Below are 19,309 nucleotides of genomic sequence, written 5' to 3' on the forward strand. Positions count from 1 at the left end.
TTTTTTGCTCTAGTAATTTAGCATAGCCCATACTATATAGTCAAATTTTCAGTTCACATCTTAGGTTTTCCTCATAACTTGTATGTTTTCTGAGGGTACATATGCCGAGCATCGCAGTGTGGGAGATGACTTTACAGTACATGTAAGATAGCTGCAATACTTATACAACACTGTATATACACTTGTTCATGGCATATTTGGTAGTGTAAGAGGCTCCCATGCTGTATATATGTATGTATGAGAGATGAAAACCCACAAAACCAAAACAAGGAAGACTGGTAGTCTGTTTAGGTTACCATGGGTCAATACTGGAGCCTGCCTGGGATACTGGTGCCTGGGTTTGACTGCCACTTGTTGGCCTTAAGATATAATGTTTGTAAATATACTATCTGTTTGTGGTATTTGAGCATACATGTGTATATGTATGTCGTATGTATGTATATTGTGAGTATTTATGTATATATGCATGTATGTATATAATGTATGTATATTCTGAATGTATATATAAATATAGTATGTGAAGGGGCAGTGAAAGAAGCCACCAAGACTAATCTCACAATTTTATTTAATGAAGATAGCTCTATAGAAGAAACAGTGAAAAAATATAATATAGGCTCTTATATTTCTTCTCTTGCCCAACATAATGCCAGAGAGCATATTTTATACATAACTTAGGAAACGAATAATTCTCGCTGACTTATAATGGACGAGAGTAGGAAATTTCAGACACTGAGGAAGTGGAGGTGTCTAGGAGAGATTTACAGGTGGATCTGGACACAGCCTGACTCATCTCACAGATGATGAGCTTATCCAGTCACTCCTGTAAACAACAGTTGTGAACAATACCTGTATTGCAATAGGCATTACTCACCTGCCAGAAAGCAACTTGAATAGGTTTTGCATACATCGTCTGACAATGGCATCTAGATTACTACTGACTCTTCCTTATATTAACAAATATAGCTTATGTTTCAAACTATAGAGGTGTTTGGTGACATGTAGAATTTTTTTGAAAAACATTTTGACAACATCAATATTTCAAGAGTCCCCTCAAGGGAGGTTCCTTGGCGCCAGTGAGGGGCTCTTGATCCAAGGAATTGGACAGGCCCTCCCCTTCCTTGGATCGAGCCTGACTGCCTCCCATTCCCTCAGGTGCTGTATGACCCCTGTGGGTTTAGCACTCTCCCCATGACTGCAATAATAATAATAATATACTGCTTCACAGTATCACCATATATATTTCTGAAAAAAGAAAAAAAAATCCATCCTGGCTGACAATGGACATCTATCAGTTTGGCAGGATTCCACAAAATAAATACAGGTATTATTTATAATGTTCAGGACAGTGCAGTTCTTGATTCAAAATCTTTTGGTGACCAATTATGAGGCTCAACAATTATGTATTACTGTATTTTAAAAAGCATTGTTGTGTTTTCTTTTTTTTTTTTCTTTTTTGGAGTCACTCTGCCTTGGTAGATGACCACTAGTTATAAAAAAAAATCTTTCAAATTAGAAATACTCATACACATTCCCAGATTACATTGTTCATATTTCCACTGCATGATTGTACACCTAGTTAATAATATAAATGTCTTGTTTAGATCTATGCTATACTAAGATGTCGGTAATTATTTCATAAATTGATTTCATTTTAAAAATTTCAGTTACCATCATATATAATTAAGAGCCACTAATAAAGAAAATTCTGTAGCTAGAAAATTTAACTTTAATGAAATGACTTCATAAAAAAATATATTTAAGATGCACTAAATTTCTGATTTTTTGGAGTCTTTTAATGTGAATTTCATTTATTTTTATGATACTGCTCTTTGATAATTTATAAATGTAATCTAGCTTTATGAAAAAAGTCAGTACATTTCTAGCAGATACTTAAAAAAAATTCAGTGCAATATTTATCTACAAGAATACATGTTGAAAGCATAAAACACTTATTAACTCAAGGCCTTAAAATTTGGGCTACTAAATAAATCAGTATTTCATAATTACCACAAATCACCCTTCAAAATATTAAATTACTTTTTTTGTCCAATCTCTGCAATGTACTTTGTCATGAGACAATGTGTGAAACACTCAGGGTGACCTTATATCTATGGAAAAATTTAAATGCAACGAGTCTGCCCCCTACTTTATACGAATATTAAATTTTTCCCTCATTAGCTTAATATTTTCCATTTCAAGATATTTTCAGCTTCATGAATAAATGTTAGGTCACCTACTTGAACACAGTCTCTTCATCTGCTTATAGTTGCAAGTGAAAACTGACCTTCCCACTGACCAACTGGTCTAACTGAGCGAAGCCATGAACTCCACACCATATAACTAAGACTGACCTGCCTGCCTGAACTTGACTAACCATCCAGTTAACCAGAGACAACTTAGTCTTCGGGTGATCTACAATGCATCTATTACTCTGTGCTTCTTAAATGATGGTGCATATAATGTCTCAGGCAATGTTTTGAGCAAGTGAAAACTGACCTACACGTAACTGCTTTATTAAACACATTATAATTTGTGTAGCTAATATAATCATGTAATCCTCTAACTTCTTGTTCTTTTCGACATATGTAGCTGGTGATAGAAAATATTAATTAAAGCAAGGAACTATTAATATGCAATGCACTTTTAACTACAAAAGGGGGTTCAGAAAACATAGGTTAAGTCAATCTTACAGATGCTGGGTTGATGGGACAGGTGTGGTTTAGGCCGGCTAGATTCCAGAAACAAACTTATTAAAATGAGGAAAAACTGCTCCTTTATAGTGTAGCTGCACCATATGATTGCCTGAATCATTTATGTGAGCACTTTAATTGCTAAAGGTGATGTTCAAAGTTGATGAAAATCTACTGATTCAAGAAAGCAGAGCCGACCTCCCTTTCTTCAAATCAAAGTGACTATCCCCCCCATTCCACAGGGGCAGTATGACCCCCAATAGGTTTAGCACTTTTTCATGAATATAATAATAAACTAAGGTGAATGCAAGATCAAGTTCTGGAACTGGGGCCTTGTACACTGACAACTCTACCACTTTACCAGGGAACATTTAACAGCCTACTGACTATGATGCAGGGCACTAAAATTACTCTGAAAAATAATCCTGAGAAACAATAATGAAGATATTTTTATTTTTCCAGCAGTTAATCCACTTGAACTATAAAAATTAATAAACAGTTTCTCCTGCTCATATACCTGTATTGAACTGAAGAGGAATCAGCATGAGCTATACAGAGTAATTAAAGGAGAGTATCTTTACAATACTTTTGTTTCTTGGCCCCATGAAAAACAGAGTAAGTAGAGTTATTAAAAAATCTGTGATAGGGCATCGAGAAGAGTTTTGATATACTGTATGTATATACTTTATGTATATACCCTGTATATACTTTATGTATATACTCTATGTATATTCATAAGTGTAGCACCTTGCAAAGGGCAAAATAGTACCTGGGAATTGTCCTAGTCTATAAAGTTACTGACATTAATTAAATAAATGTATGAATAATGTTTATACACTAGACAAAAAGACAATAATCTGTACAAAGGAGGAAGAATACTTTCTCTTCAGAATAAAGACTGGTGTCCAAGAAGTTGCATTTAACAAGTGAAACAACTCTGTGCCGGTGGCAACATCCTCACTGAGTGTCGAGAAACTTGCATCACAGGAAGCTCCATCAAACACTGAGGTTTCTGCGGTGCAATTTTATTTTGTATTTTTTAATTGGATTATTCCACTGTATTACCGAGGTGTTTCACTGCAAAAACTCACTTTTTATTCTCCTGGATATATGGATATAATAATCACATCCTGACTAACATAAATTATAGAGTGTAAAGCAAATTACAGCTTTTAAAGCAATGAAGTCGGATTTGAATTGATACTTAATACAATTGCTTTTAATTAAACTTAAAATTAGACAAAATTAATCACCACAGTCATCAATCAAGTGAAAAACTATCCAATGTTGCTAAATAAGGATAATATTTGTCATTTTATTCCTATTAAGCAGCCCTTGGCAAACAGAGAGAAGACACAGACAAACCCAGTTGCCATGCCAGCTGGCCAAAGGCGTGGACACTAGGGAAACCCAAAGCTAACATGAGCTACGCAATTATAACAATCATTTTTTTTTCCTCTTAATCATTAAGATCGTCTCCATCATCTGTTAATCAGCATTGCCTTCTGAATGATGAATGAAGCACAAATACCAGTACCTCCAATTCCCAAGACTCAGACGCATAATTTGGTGACTGTCGTACTAAGAAAGTTGGATGTTACTTCATCGTATGTCGGAGATGTTAGCCTTGGAGCCAAAGATCTTAAGAAGCTCATTCTCGTAGTCTTCAATGTTTCGCTTCATTAGATCCATGCATGGACCAAGCAGACGCTCAAAGGCCTCCACATCTAAGACTGAAATGTAATGAATGCATTTTAAACACAGTGACCAAAAATAATTTCAAATAACACATACAGGTGCTCCTTGACATACGATGGGAGTTACGTTCCGACGAACCCCCTCATAACTCAAAAATATCATGTCAAATATGAATATGATATGCTAAATAAATAAATTAATAAATAACTACTGCCACTGAATAAGTAAATAAATAATTACTGTAACTAAATACTACCAGTATTGAAAAGTAAATAAATAAATACAAATTATGAAGTTTCCACCTTCATGATGGCAATTATTATAAGTTTCATATCCAAAATAATTGCTTTTGCACCATTGAAAAGTTGAAATATCGTAAGTCAAACCATTGAAGTCAAAGAGCACCTTTGCAAGTTTTCCCTCACTTAATGCAGGTTAACTCTGCCCCATTTCTACTGGTAATGCCATATACATGTATACGTATTTGATATGCATTTACTGTATGTGCTCGTGCAATCAGTTCCTGCTAGACCTCTGTCCTGTACGGATGTGCTGGTACTCTCGCTCTCTCCATGCATTCACTGTACAAAAGTGAATTGTTATTTATTACATCACCAGAACAAATGTTGTTCTGTATTGTAATCTGTACGAAAAGTAAAATGACTTGCCGGAAAGAGCAACACGTCTCCTCTCTGAGGTGATATGTACCTAGAGGATATTGGTTTTCAAGAAGTTTGAAACCAGAAGGACAAGAAAAAAAAGGAAAATGTTTATGATACAGGTGGTAAGAGACAACCAAGGCAGCATTGTTGATGTACACTTGACAACCACACCTGCACCTACTAATCTCCAGACTACAAATAATAAATATAATAAATAAAATTAAAAATAATAATAGAGTTAGGCTGGATAGCTAATTGGCCATTAAATAGATGCCATGAAAGAGAGATAATGACAAGAATATGCAGTATGCCCTCTTCAAATGTTACTTATATTAAATTAGTATATTTTAAACATGGGAGAGTAATGTATTTTTCACATAATATACGTATAGCCAGTATTAGATTCATATCTAACATTAAACTATAATATATAAGACATTGCATGGCAGGAAAGAATAGGTGCCTTCACAACCAAAATCCTTGTTAGTGAACAAACTGATTGTTAATGTTTTGCATTTGTGGGAATGTGTAGATAGTGTCTTATGCATCTGTAAATTAGGCTCAAAGCCCCATATGATAACCTCAGCTCTGTAGCTTTGATCACCTCCATGCTTGCATTTTTCTCCATTATTTGACTTTGTCACTTATTATTTTCTGACTTGCAGTGCCTCAAATATTCACCATCAATGACCACATTAAGGAAAGACATAATACAAGCAACATAGACAATACCACTGAAATATCCAAAGAACAATAATTCATTTACTAAATGAAAGAGTGAACTTACATGCTAATTTGGCCTTGCCAACAGCATACACTGAGGCCGCTCTTGCTTTCTTAGTGACAAGTGCCAGCTCTCCAAAGTAACCACCAACAGAGACTCGGCTAATCTGTAAAATTCCAATAGTCAGAATACCAATATTACCTTTTTTAAAATTTTACAAATGTTGTACAGCTAAGCCACTGACCAGCACAGTTTGACCCTTGTGGGTTTAGTACTAAGTTATGCTTATAACAATAAGCCACTGACTGATGAACTCCCCTGTAAATTAATAAAACAAAATGGGAAATACATTATAGTATTCTAATATATGTGTATTCACTTCCTCCTTACTCCCTCCTTCAATCTGGCATCTAATCTTTTATTTTATTTATTTGGTAATGTTACAATGTGAGTTTACATATCATAATTTGATTGGAACAAAATAAGCCACTATCATGCTAAGGCATTTCAGGCAGACTTAACCTAATACTTATAGATTACTTAAGTCTAGACAGGTGAAGAGTGGTAGAATACAAATATTCAATATTTTACTCTATTATTCATATGAGGTGGTACAATTAGTGATACAAACATACATTTTGAAGTTGGTAATAATGGCTTAATAGTTAAGGAATAATAAAATATTTAGGAGAGTTGCTTTGAATTTGGTCAGGGGTTAGCATAGTGTGGATATTACCTGGAGTTTACCTGGAGAGAGTTTCGGGGGTCAACGCCCCCGCGGCCCGGTCTGTGATCAGGCCTCCTGGTGGATCAGCGCCTGATCAACCAGGCTGTTGCTGCTGGCTGCACGCAAACCAACGTACGAGCCACAGCCCGGCTGATCAGGAACTGACTTTAGGTGCTTGTCCAGTGCCAGCTTGAAGACTGCCAGGGGTCTGTTGGTAATCCCCCTTATGTGTGCTGGGAGGCAGTTGAACAGTCTCGGGCCCCTGACACTTATTGTATGGTCTCTTAACGTGCTAGTGACACCCCTGCTTTTCATTGGGGGGATGGTGCATCGTCTGCCAAGTCTTTTGCTTTCGTAGTGAGTGATTTTCGTGTGCAAGTTCGGTACTAGTCCCTCTAGGATTTTCCAGGTGTATATAATCATGTATCTCTCCCTCCTGTGTTCCAGGGAATACAGGTTTAGAAACCTCAAGCGCTCCCAGTAATTGAGGTGTTTTATCTCCGTTATGCGCGCCGTGAAAGTTCTCTGTACATTTTCTAGGTCGGCAATTTCACCTGCCTTGAAAGGTGCTGTTAGAGTGCAGCAATATTCCAGCCTAGATAGAACAAGTGACCTGAAGAGTGTCATCATGGGCTTGGCCTCCCTAGTTTTGAAGGTTCTCATTATCCATCCTGTCATTTTTCTAGCAGATGCGATTGATACAATGTTATGGTCCTTGAAGGTGAGATCCTCCGACATAATCACTCCCAGGTCTTTGACGTTGGTGTTTCGCTCTATTTTGTGACCAGAATTTGTTTTGTACTCTGATGAAGATTTAATTTCCTCATGTTTACCATATCTGAGTAATTGAAATTTCTCATCGTTGAACTTCATATTGTTTTCTGCAGCCCACTGAAAGATTTGGTTGATGTCCGCCTGGAGCCTTGCAGTGTCTGCAATGGAAGACACTGTCATGCAGATTCGGGTGTCATCTGCAAAGGAAGACACGGTGCTGTGGCTGACATCCTTGTCTATGTCGGATATGAGGATGAGGAACAAGATGGGAGCTAGTACTGTGCCTTGTGGAACAGAGCTTTTCACCGTAGCTGCCTCGGACTTTACTCTGTTGACGACTACTCTCTGTGTTCTGTTAGTGAGGAAATTATAGATCCATCGACCGACTTTTCCTGTTATTCCTTTAGCGCGCATTTTGTGCGCTATTACGCCATGGTCACACTTGTCGAAGGCTTTTGCAAAGTCTGTATATATTACATCTGCATTCTTTTTGTCTTCTAGTGCATTTAGGACCTTGTCGTAGTGATCCAGTAGTTGAGACAGACAGGAGCGACCTGTTCTAAACCCATGTTGCCCTGGGTTGTGTAACTGATGGGTTTCTAGATGGGTGGTGATCTTGCTTCTTAGGACCCTTTCAAAGATTTTTATGATATGGGATGTTAGTGCTATTGGTCTGTAGTTCTTTGCTGTTGCTTTACTGTCCCCTTTGTGGAGTGGGGCTATGTCTGTTGTTTTTAGTAACTGAGGGACGACCCCCGTGTCCATGCTCCCTCTCCATAGGATGGAAAAGGCTCGTGATAGGGGCTTCTTGCAGTTCTTGATGAACACAGAGTTCCATGAGTCTGGCCCTGGGGCAGAGTGCATGGGCATGTCATTTATCGCCTGTTCGAAGTCATTTGGCGTCAGGATAACATCGGATAGGCTTGTGTTAATCAAATTTTGTGGCTCTCTCATAAAAAATTCATTTTGATCTTCGACTCTCAGTCTGGTTAGCGGCTTGCTAAAAACTGAGTCATATTGGGACTTGAGTAGCTCACTCATTTCCTTGCTGTCATCTGTGTAGGACCCATCTTGTTTAAGTAGGGGCCCAATACTGGGCGTTGTTCTCGATTTTGATTTGGCATAGGAGAAGAAATACTTTGGGTTTCTTTCGATTTCATTTATAGCTTTTAGTTCTTCCCGCGATTCCTGACTCCTAAAGGATTCTTTTAGCTTAAGTTCGATGCTTGCTATTTCTCTGACCAGTGTCTCCCTGCGCATTTCAGATATATTGACCTCTTTTAGCCGCTCTGTTATTCTTTTCCGTCGCCTGTAAAGGGAGCGCCTGTCTCTTTCTATTTTACATCTACTCCTCCTTTTTCTTAGAGGAATAAGCCTTGTGCATACATCGAGTGCCACCGAGTTAATCTGTTCTAGGCATAAGTTTGGGTCTGTGATGAGATGATTTTTGAGTATAGTCCTAAATTGATTTGTGGGCAGGGGACCTCTTGCTGTTTCAGACAAAGAGTTCCAGATCTTCGGGCCCTTTATGTGCATTGCATTTTTGCATAGTGTGAGACGGACACGAGGTTCCTTGGCACTGGTGAGGGGCTCTTGATCTAGGGAACTGAATCTGTGCTCCAGTTCCCTGAACTGAGCCTGAATACCTTCCATACTCCCCCCCCCCCCCCCCACAGGCACTGTATAATTCTCTAGGTTTAGCTCTCCCCCATAATTATAATGATCTTTCTTTCAACACACCGGCCGTATCCCACCAAGGCAGGGTGGCCCAAAAGGAAAAACGAAAGTTTCTCCTTTTACATTTAGTAATATATACAGGAGAAGAGGTTACTAGCCCCTAGCTCCTGGCATTTTAGCCACATGGCTTACGGAGGAAATAAACAAGAACAAGAACTAGAAAGAAAATAGAAGAAAACCCAGAGGGGTGTGTATATATATGCTTGTACATGTATGTGTAGTGTGACCTAAGTGTAAGTAGAAGTAGCAAGACGTACCTGAAATCTTGCATGTGTATGAGACAGAATAAAAAGACACCAGCAATCCTATCATCATGTAAAACAATTACAGGCTTCCGTTTTACACTCACTTGGCAGGACGGTAGTACCTCCCTGGGCGGTTGCTGTCTACCAACCTACTACCTAGAAATTATAATACAGAAATTAATTTAGTTGGCTTTCTCTCATCCTGTTATGTTACAATATATTTTTAATTGGCCCTTTAGTATTTGTGACTTGATGAAATATACACCTACATTCATACGGGTGGCCAGAAGCCAAGATTCAACTTCTGCATGTACAGACTGATGAGTACAAGGGCCATGACCTGAGACTTGACCCCTAGCACCCTCACACAGGAAAGTACACACACACTCACTGAAGCCATAAACCAATTACACAATTCTATATCCATTATTTAGAGTAATTAATTTCTTATGAGATGAGATTATGTGCCAGTTAAGTTTAACCTTAACTAATTTACCTCCTTTTCTTCATTATTTTCTTTGGCCATAGTAATGCGAACCGTTCCATCCTCTACAAAGTACATGCCGTCAGCACTGTCACCCTGCATAATAATCTGCTGCCCTGGTACGTACACCTTTGGTATCAGTGCGTCAGCTAGGTTCAGACGCTCATATTTCTGTGGAGTGGAATTATATCTTAATCTTTTGTATACAAAATGCAAAAATCATTTTGAGATGGGGAAGACATGCAGTAACTGTTACTAAAATTCTGCTGGGAGAATTAAATATGTTGTATTCAACACAGCAACTATTTTCTGCCAAGAGAGAAAAATAAATGCTGATGCACTGAACAAAGAAGAGTACAGTATGTATATGTACAAAAAATACAAAATTTTTTTTTAGCAAGATGAAAGCAGCATTTGTAAATTTATTATGTACTGTATTATTTGTTGGCTAATTACTGGAATGTAAAAAATAAGGTATGACAAACGATTATACGTATATGTGGTATTTTGCCACAAACTTATCTTTAAATTGGGGCAGCATTAGTAAGTAAGCATTCATATCACTACTTATCCTAAATTACAAAAATAAAAGTAAAATACTTTAATATTTTAAGAGTGACATCAGAGATAGAGAAGAATATTTTAACTGTGATACACAACCATGTGGACCAGTGCATGTGACAAGATGGGATGAAACACCTGAAACACAACTCTAGTGCTCCCGGGTATGGAACACTGCTACATACTACTACTACTACTTACTACTACCACTATAATACTAGTAATAATAATACCACTACTACTTCTACTAGTACCTCCACTACCAGTATTACCTCTACCACTACTCCTCCACTTTCTTATTTCTTCCTCTCTTCGTCCCATCCTGGTCCCCCTGTCTTATGTGCTTCAGTACAGAATACATAGGTCTGAGTCTTGTCGTGGTCTAAGATAATGTTTATACTTATACACACATATACCTCACTGAACTTTGGCTTACCTCCAATGTTTTTAACATAGGCACATTTTCCAGCAGTGCCTCGTACATCTTCCTCTTCCTGCAGGCAGATTTGAGTAATATTCTGCGGAAGGTGTGGCGGTCCATGGCCCAGAGGGCACCGGAGGTCACTGCCTGGATGGTGGCAGCTCGAGGTAGGTTGTACATGAGGGCCAACTCCCCGAAGCTGCCGGAGTTGTCGTAGTTACCCACGAGCCGAGGCTCTGCATCGTTCTCGTTTTTCACGTAGATGTTGTACACACCCCTGATGAATAAATGGCTTACAATATACAACATACAACTTGATTTCTTGTCTGCAGTATACAACATGTAGTTTACATGTAATAAAATACTAGTACTGTTAAGCACAAATGAAAGCCACAACCATGCGGTGAATTTCGGGCAGACTAATCCTTACTAGTGCGATTACACTCAAAGAAATATATTAAGTCACACTCTTCGTGTGTACATGTTACACTAGAGTACCGTAACACTCAAAGAAATCCCCCAAACTAAATTATATTATAGTCCATCCTGGACCAGTCTCAAATTTACCACTTCTAGGTAGGTTCCTTGATGACAGTGAAGAACACTTGCTCTGAGGAACTGGAGGTACTTTTCCTTTCCTTGAATTTAATCTGAATGCCTCCCAGTGACAGAAAAATTGGACCTACTTCAACTTTTTCTGATTAAATCCCCTCAAGGGAGGTTCACTGACACAAATGAGGGCTCTTGAGCCAAGGAATTGGGTCTGATCTCATTCTTGGATCAAACATAATTGATTCCCATTATCCTAGGCACTGTATGGACCTTACGGGATTTAGCATTTCCCTCGTTAATGTTAATATAATAGATCAAGTCTAGTTACCTAACATCTCTTAGACGTTGATGCTGTATAGCCCTTGTGGCTTAGCGCTTCTTTTTGATTATAATAATAATAATCTTAGACGTTGAATGAAATCCTACGGGCTTAGGGTTTCCCCATAATACTGTACAGTTAATTTTAAAATTTTCAAAGAACTATTTTAAATTCCTCTAGTTTGATGTCATGAAGTTGTCTAAACAATGCTGTACTTTATTTACTAGTCTTATATTCTGAAGGGCTCTCCAGCCAAGGAATCGGAGCTAACCTTCCGTCCTTAGATCAAACCTTATCAAATCCTATTCCCAGGCACTGTAATGACTCCTACAGGTTTGGTGCTTCGCAATGAATATATTAATAATAATGTAGATGGGACTGAGAAGGAAGGTACTCACGACTCAATAACGTAAAAGTTATCGCCATCATCGCCCTGTCTGATGACATTCTCTCCCTCAGTGACCCGTCGCTCAAACATTGCGTCCAGGACCTCACCAATCTGGTCCTGCAATAGTGAAATGATTGATGTTGTTGGTGTTGCCTGACTAGTTCTGGTTAAATGATTGATGTTGTTGGTGATGTATGACTAGTTCTGGTTAAATGATTGATGTTGGTGGTGTTGCATGACTGGTTAAAAAGTTGACGGTGGTGTTCCATTACTAGTTCTGGTTAAATGATTGATGTTGTTGGTGATGTATGACTAGTTCTGGTTAAATGGTTGATATTGTTGGTGTTCCATGACTAGTTCTGGCTAAATGGTTGACGTTGGTGTTGCATGACTAGTACTGTTTAAATTATTCTAAAACGTTTGCACAGCATTATGATATTGGTGAAATAAAGTTACGATGAAAATGGTTTTGAAAACCGACAAGTTAGTTGACCAAGTGAAATCGCTGGCTCACAGAAGGCTCCAATTTAATCCTGTTCCTGGTGCTCCATGACTAGTACTGGTTAAATGATTGATGCTGGTAGTGTTCCATGACTAATACTGGTTAACTGTCCTCCTCACCCCCTGCCCCCTCATTTGCTGCCAGACTGATGGACTAAACACATCGACTCCAGGCTGAGGGACTGATTATCTCAAACTCATCTTCCACCTTTCTCTCCATTGGACCGAAGAAGCCACTGGCTGGCGAAACATTTCCAGAAAAGAGGGTCAAACGTTGCACTAGTGTCTCATTTATCATGAGTCCTTAGATTTGATGAACCCAAGACCTAAACACCGACAAAGCCAGACTTCATTCCCCGAGTCAGTATGTCTACAATACTAACATCCTGCTGCTAATGTCTGAACACATAAATATAGCTAACTTGTTCATAAGTGTGAGAAAATGTTAAATAACTTAAGAGTGCCTAGCAAGAGCTATAAAGTGATCCAGAAACTAGGCAGTGCCATAATTAGAAAATCCCAAGACTAGTTTTGGCCATAAGGGGTTCCAGCTGCCAGCACGGGCCATTAACTGGGTGGAGAAGCCTTCAAGAGCAACATAACGTGTAAGAGAGACCCTCGCCAGAGATTACTGTACAAAGTATCAATATTATGAGAGAGCAAGAGAAGCAGTGGGATAACAGGCCAGCTGCCTGCTGTTGACACAGACATCCCACATGGTGCCTCACCACTCACTCAACCACAAGGATGCTTTGTAACACAGCTACTACTCCCCATCTCATCCTTTACTTATATCTAATCAGATTACCTCTCATTCCCCAGACGTTGCATTACCCAATATGAGTTTAGCAGTTTCCCCATGAATAAAACTGATTACCTCCCATTCCTAGGCTCTTGTCACTGGAGAGAGAGTTCTGTATTTATGATATAGAATACCCCAACTGAAATTAGTTACTTTCACTTTTTTATTTAGGTTATTCTATGCAATTTACACTACAGTGGTGTGCATACTGAGACGGCGATTAAAGAAGACATTTGGAAAAATAATGTTTATCTGAAAAATACAGGGCAATGATATGATAGATAATTTATTTAATAAGAGATATGACTACCCTTTGTTTTTATAAACACTACACGTTGGCATAGAATCTCCCCTCAAGGAAGGCTCCTTGACGCTGGTGAGGGGCTCTTGATCCAGGGAATTGGATCTGTGCTCCAGTTGGATCTGTGCTCCAGTTCCCTGAATTAAGCCTGAATGCCTTCCATCCCCCCATAGGCGCTGTATAATCCTACGGGTTTAGTGCTTCCCCCTTGATTATAATAATAATAATAATGGCATAGAATCTACCAAGGTTGAACACACTTGGTTGGTAGATGGATCTTAACCTTCCTAGCAAATACAACACAAAGAGTAATAGTAAAAAGAGTAAAGTCAGCAGCGGCTACAGTGAAAAGTTCTGTTCCACAAGGTACAGTACTCGCCCCCCCCCCTCAAGGAAGGTTCCTTGATGTTGGTGAGGGGCTCTTGATTTAGGGAATTAGATCTGTGCTCCAGTTCCCCGAATTAAGCCTGAATGCCTTCCACATCCCCCCCCCAGGCGCTGTATAATCCTCCGGGTTTAGCGCTTCCCCCTTGATTATAATAATAATCGCCCCCCCCCCTCATTCTTGTTTCTCAGCCCCATGTCTGACAGAGTTGTCAGACACAGTACTATGTCTTCCTTTGCCGATGACACCCGAATTTACATGAAAGTGTCATTCATCTAGGACACTGTAAGTCTCCAAGCGGACATAACCAAATCTTTATATGGACCGCAGACAACAATAAGTTCAATGAAGACAAATTTCAATTACTCCGATATGGAAAACTTGAGGAAATTAAAACTGGATCGGAGTATAAAACAAATTCCAACCACACAACAGAGCAAAAAACTAATGTGAAGGACCTGGGAGTGATAATGTTAGAGAATCTTACTTTCAAAGATCACAACAATGTATTTACCATATCTGCTAGGAAAATGGTAGGATGGATAATGCGAACCATCAAAACTAGGGATGCCAAGCCCATGATGATTCTCTTAAAATCGCTTGTACTCTCTAGGCTGGAATATTGTTGTACACTAACTGCCCCTTTCGCAGCAGGCGAAATTGCAGACCTGGAGAATGTACATATGGTCTGGACGTGTAAGAGGTCACACCTCCAGACCACTTAGGTCAGACCAGCCCAAGAAGATGCCAACACATGGTCTGGACGTGTAAAGAGTCACATCTCCAGACCTAAGACTTAGGTCAGACCAGCGCAGGAAGATGCCAACACATCCTGATCAACAAGAACCAAATCATCAACGTCAGCAACACAATCATCAACGTCAGCAATACAATCAGCAAAACTCAACTGAAAAATAATCAGCACTTCCAAGTTCAATGACTAGTATACTGCCATGACCTGTGTGACATGACTAGTATACTGCCATGACCTGTGTGACATGACTAGTATACTGCCATGACCTGTGTGACATGACTAGTATACTGCCATGACCTGTGTGACATGACTAGTATACTGCCATGACCTGTGTGACATGACTAATATACTGCCATGACCTGTGTGACATGACTAGTATACTGCCATGACCTGTGTGACATGACTAATATACTGCCATGATCTGTGTGACATCACTAATATACTGCCATGATCTGTGTGACATCACTAATATACTGCCATGATCTGTGTGACATGACTAGAATACTGTCATGATTTGTGTGACATGACTAGTACACTGCCATTACTTGCATGACATGACAAGTATACTGTCATGATTTGTGTGACATGACTAGTATACTGCCATGACCTGTGTGACATGACTAGTATACTGCCATGACCTGTGTGACATGACTATTATACTGCCATGACCTGTGTGACATGACTAGTATACTGCCATGACCTGTGTGACATGACTAGTATACTGCCATGACCTGTGTGACATGACTAGTATACTGCCATGACCTGTGTGACATGACTAGTATACTGCCATGACCTGTGTGACATGACTAATATACTGCCATGACCTGTGTGACATGACTAGTATACTGCCATGACCTGTGTGACATGACTAGTATACTGCCATGACCTGTGTGACATGACTAGTATACTGCCATGACCTGTGTGACATGACTAGTATACTGCCATGACCTGTGTGACATGACTAATATACTGCCATGACCTGTGTGACATGACTAGTATACTGCCATGACCTGTGTGACATGACTAATATACTGCCATGATCTGTGTGACATCACTAATATACTGCCATGATCTGTGTGACATGACTAATATACTGCCATGATCTGTGTGACATCACTAATATACTGCCATGATCTGTGTGACATCACTAATATACTGCCATGATCTGTGTGACATGACTAATATACTGCCATGATCTGTGTGACATCACTAATATACTGCCATGATCTGTGTGACATCACTAATATACTGCCATGATCTGTGTGACATGACTAGAATACTGTCATGATTTGTGTGACATGACTAGTACACTGCCATTACTTGCATGACATGATAAGTATACTGTCATGATTTGTGTGACATGACTAGTATACTGCCGTTGTTGGTCTCTCAGGGACCAATAATGGCGTTTAGGGTCAAATAATGGCCCTCAGAAATTAATAATGGCGTTCAGGGTCAAATAATGGCCCTCGGGGACCACTAATGGTCCTGAGGGTCAAAGTTGCAACATGACGTAAAATGTACGTCAATGTTGGCAAGCAGAATGACACTTTATTGATTACCAAGTGAATGTTGTAGTGCCAGCCATCCTGGCACCACCAGTGGTAGTGCCAGCCATCCTGGCACCACCAGTGGTAGTGCTGGCACATCCTGGCACCACCAGTGGTAGTGCCAGCCATCCTGGCACCACCAGTGGTAGTGCCAGCCATCCTGGCACCACCAGTGGTAGTGCTGGCACATCCTGGCACCACCAGTGGTAGTGCCAGCCATGCTGGCACCATCAGTGGTAGTGCCAGCCATCCTGGCATCACCAGTGATAGTGCCAGCCATCCTGGCACCACCAGTGGTAGTGCCAGCCATCCTGGCACCACCAGTGGTAGTGCTGGCACATCCTGGCACCACCAGTGGTAGTGCCAGCCATCCTGGCACCATCAGTGGTAGTGCCAGCCATCCTGGCATCGCCAGTGGTAGTGCTGGCACATCCTGGCACCACCAGTGGTAGCGTAAGCCATCTTGGCATCACTAGTGATAGTGCCAGCCATCCTGGCTTCACCAGTGGTAGTGCTGACACATCCTGGCACCACCAGTGGCAGCGCCAGCCATCCTGGCATCACCAGTGGTAGTGCCAGCCATCTTGGCACATCCTGGCACCACCAGTGGTAGTGCCAGCCATTCTGGCACCACCAGTGGTAGTGACAGCCATCCTGACATCACCAGTGGTAGTACTGGCACATCCTGGCACCACCAGTGGTAGTGCTGGAACATCCTGGCATCACCAGTGGTAGTGCTGGCACATCCTGGCACCACCAGTGGTAGCGTCAGCCATCTTGGCATCACCAGTGGTAGTGCCAGCCATCCTGGCTTCACCAGTGGTATTGCTGACACATCCTGGCACCACCAGTGGTAGTGCCAGTCATCCTGGCATCACCAGTGGTAGTGCCAGACATCCTGGCACATCCTGGCACCACCAGTGGTACTGCCAGCCATCCTGGCAACACCAGTGGTAGTGACAGCCATCCTGGCATCACCAGTGGTAGTACTGGCACATCCTGGCACCACAAGTAGTAGTGCTGCACATCCTGGCACCACCAGTGGTAGTGCCAGTCATCCTGGCACCACCAATGGTAGTGCCAGCCATCCTGGCATCACCAGTGGTAGTGCTGGCACATCCTGGCACCACCAGTGGTAGCGTCAGCCATCTTGGCATCACCAGTGGTAGTGCCAGCCATCCTGGCTTCACCAGTGGTAGTGCTGACACATCCTGGCACCACCAGTGGTAGCGCCAGCCATGCTGGCATCACCAGTGGTAGTGCCAGCCATCCTGGCATCACCAGTGGTAGTACTGGCACATCCTGACACCACCAGTGGTAATGCTGGCACATCCTGGCACCACCAGTAGTAGTGCTGGCACATCTTGGCACCACCAGTAGTAGTGCCAGCCATCCTGGCACCACCGGTGACAGTGCCAGAAAACCTGGTATCACCAGTGGTAATGCTGACACATCCTGGCACCACCAGCGATAGTGCTAGCCAGTCTGGCACCACTAGTGATAGTGCTAGCCATCCTGACACCACCAGTGATAGTACCAGCCATCCTGGCACCACCAGTGATAGTGCTAGCCATCCTGACACCACCAGTGATAGTGCTAGCCATCCTGGCACCACCAGTGATAGTGCTAGCCATCCTGACACCACCAGTGATAGTGCCAGCCATCCTGGCACCACCAGTGATAGTGCTAGCCATCCTGACACCACCAGTGATAGTGTTAACCATCCTGACACCACCAGTGATAGTGCTAGCCATCCTGACACCACCAGTGATAGTGCTACCCATCCTGGCACCACCAGTGATAGTGCTAGCCATCCTGGCACCACCAGTGATAGTGCCAGCCATCCTGACACCACCAGTGATAGTGCTAGCCATCCTGGCACCACCAGTGATAGTGCTAGCCATCCTGACACCACCAGTGATAGTGCTAACCATCCTGACACCACCAGTGATAGTGCTAACCATCCTGACACCACCAGTGATAGTGCTAGCCATCCTGACACCACCAGTGATAGTGCTAGCCATCCTGGCACCACCAGTGATAGTGCTAGCCATCCTGGCACCACCAGTGGTAGTGCCAGCCATCCTAGCACCACCAGTGATAGTGCTAGCCATCCTGGCACCACCAGTGATAGTGCTAGCCATCCTGACACCACCAGTGATAGTGCCAGCCATCCTGGCACCACCAGTGATAGTGCTAGCCATCCTGGCACCACCAGTGATAGTGCTAGCCATCCTGACACCACCAGTGATAGTGCCAGCCATCCTGGCACCACCAGTGATAGTGCCAGCCATCCTGACACCACCAGTGATAGTGCTAGCCATCCTGGCACCACCAGTGATAGTGCTAGCCATTCTGACACCACCAGTGATAGTGCTAGCCATCCTGACACCACCAGTGATAGTGCCAGCCATCCTGGCACCACCAGTGATAGTGCCAGCCATCCTGGCACCACCAGTGATAGTGCCAGCCATCCTGACACCACCAGTGATAGTGCTAGCCATCCTGGCACCACCAGTGATAGTGCAAGCCATCCTGACACCACCAGTGATAGTGCTAGCCATCCTGACACCACCAGTGATAGTGCTAGCCATCCTGACACCACCAGTGATAGTGCTAGCCATCCTGGCACCACCAGTGATAGTGCCAGCCATCCTGGCACCACCAATGATAGTGCCAGCCATCCTGGCACCACCAGTGATAGTGCCAGCCATCCTGGCACCACCAGTGATAGTGCTAGCCATGCTGACACCACCAGTGATAGTGCCAGCCATCCTGGCACCACCAGTGATAGTGCTAGCCATGCTGACACCACCAGTGATAGTGCCAGCCATCCTGGCACCACCAGTGATAGTGCCAGCCATCCTGGCACCACCAGTGATAGTGCCAGCCATCCTGGCACCACCAGTGATAGTGCTAGCCATGCTGACACCACCAGTGATAGTGCCAGCCATCCTGGCACCACCAGTGATAGTGCCAGCCATCCTGACACCACCAGTGATAGTGCTAGCCATCCTGGCACCACCAGTGATAG

The 19,309-nt window shown here is 42.0% G+C and overlaps 1 protein-coding gene across 5 annotated transcripts in view; it reads right to left on the bottom strand.

The window, feature by feature from the left end:
* Nucleotides 1-546: 546 nt before the first annotated feature.
* Pka-R2 (cAMP-dependent protein kinase type II regulatory subunit) overlaps nt 547-19,309 on the bottom strand; it is a 182,824-nt gene continuing 164,061 nt past the window's right edge. For all 5 annotated transcript variants that reach the window (XM_053793547.2, XM_053793546.2, XM_053793550.2 and 2 more), the window contains 5 exons: nt 11,993-12,099; nt 10,739-11,000; nt 9,754-9,912; nt 5,838-5,940; nt 547-4,423 (listed from right to left, as the gene is read on the bottom strand). In XM_053793547.2, the coding sequence (XP_053649522.1) occupies nt 4,293-4,423; nt 5,838-5,940; nt 9,754-9,912; nt 10,739-11,000; nt 11,993-12,099 (762 nt within the window). In that variant the 3' untranslated portion in view covers nt 547-4,292. The remainder of the gene's footprint in view (nt 4,424-5,837; nt 5,941-9,753; nt 9,913-10,738; nt 11,001-11,992; nt 12,100-19,309) is intronic.

The sequence above is a fragment of the Cherax quadricarinatus genome, chromosome 71 (assembly GCF_038502225.1).
Source record: "Cherax quadricarinatus isolate ZL_2023a chromosome 71, ASM3850222v1, whole genome shotgun sequence".
Taxonomy (NCBI): Eukaryota; Metazoa; Arthropoda; class Malacostraca; order Decapoda; family Parastacidae; genus Cherax; species Cherax quadricarinatus.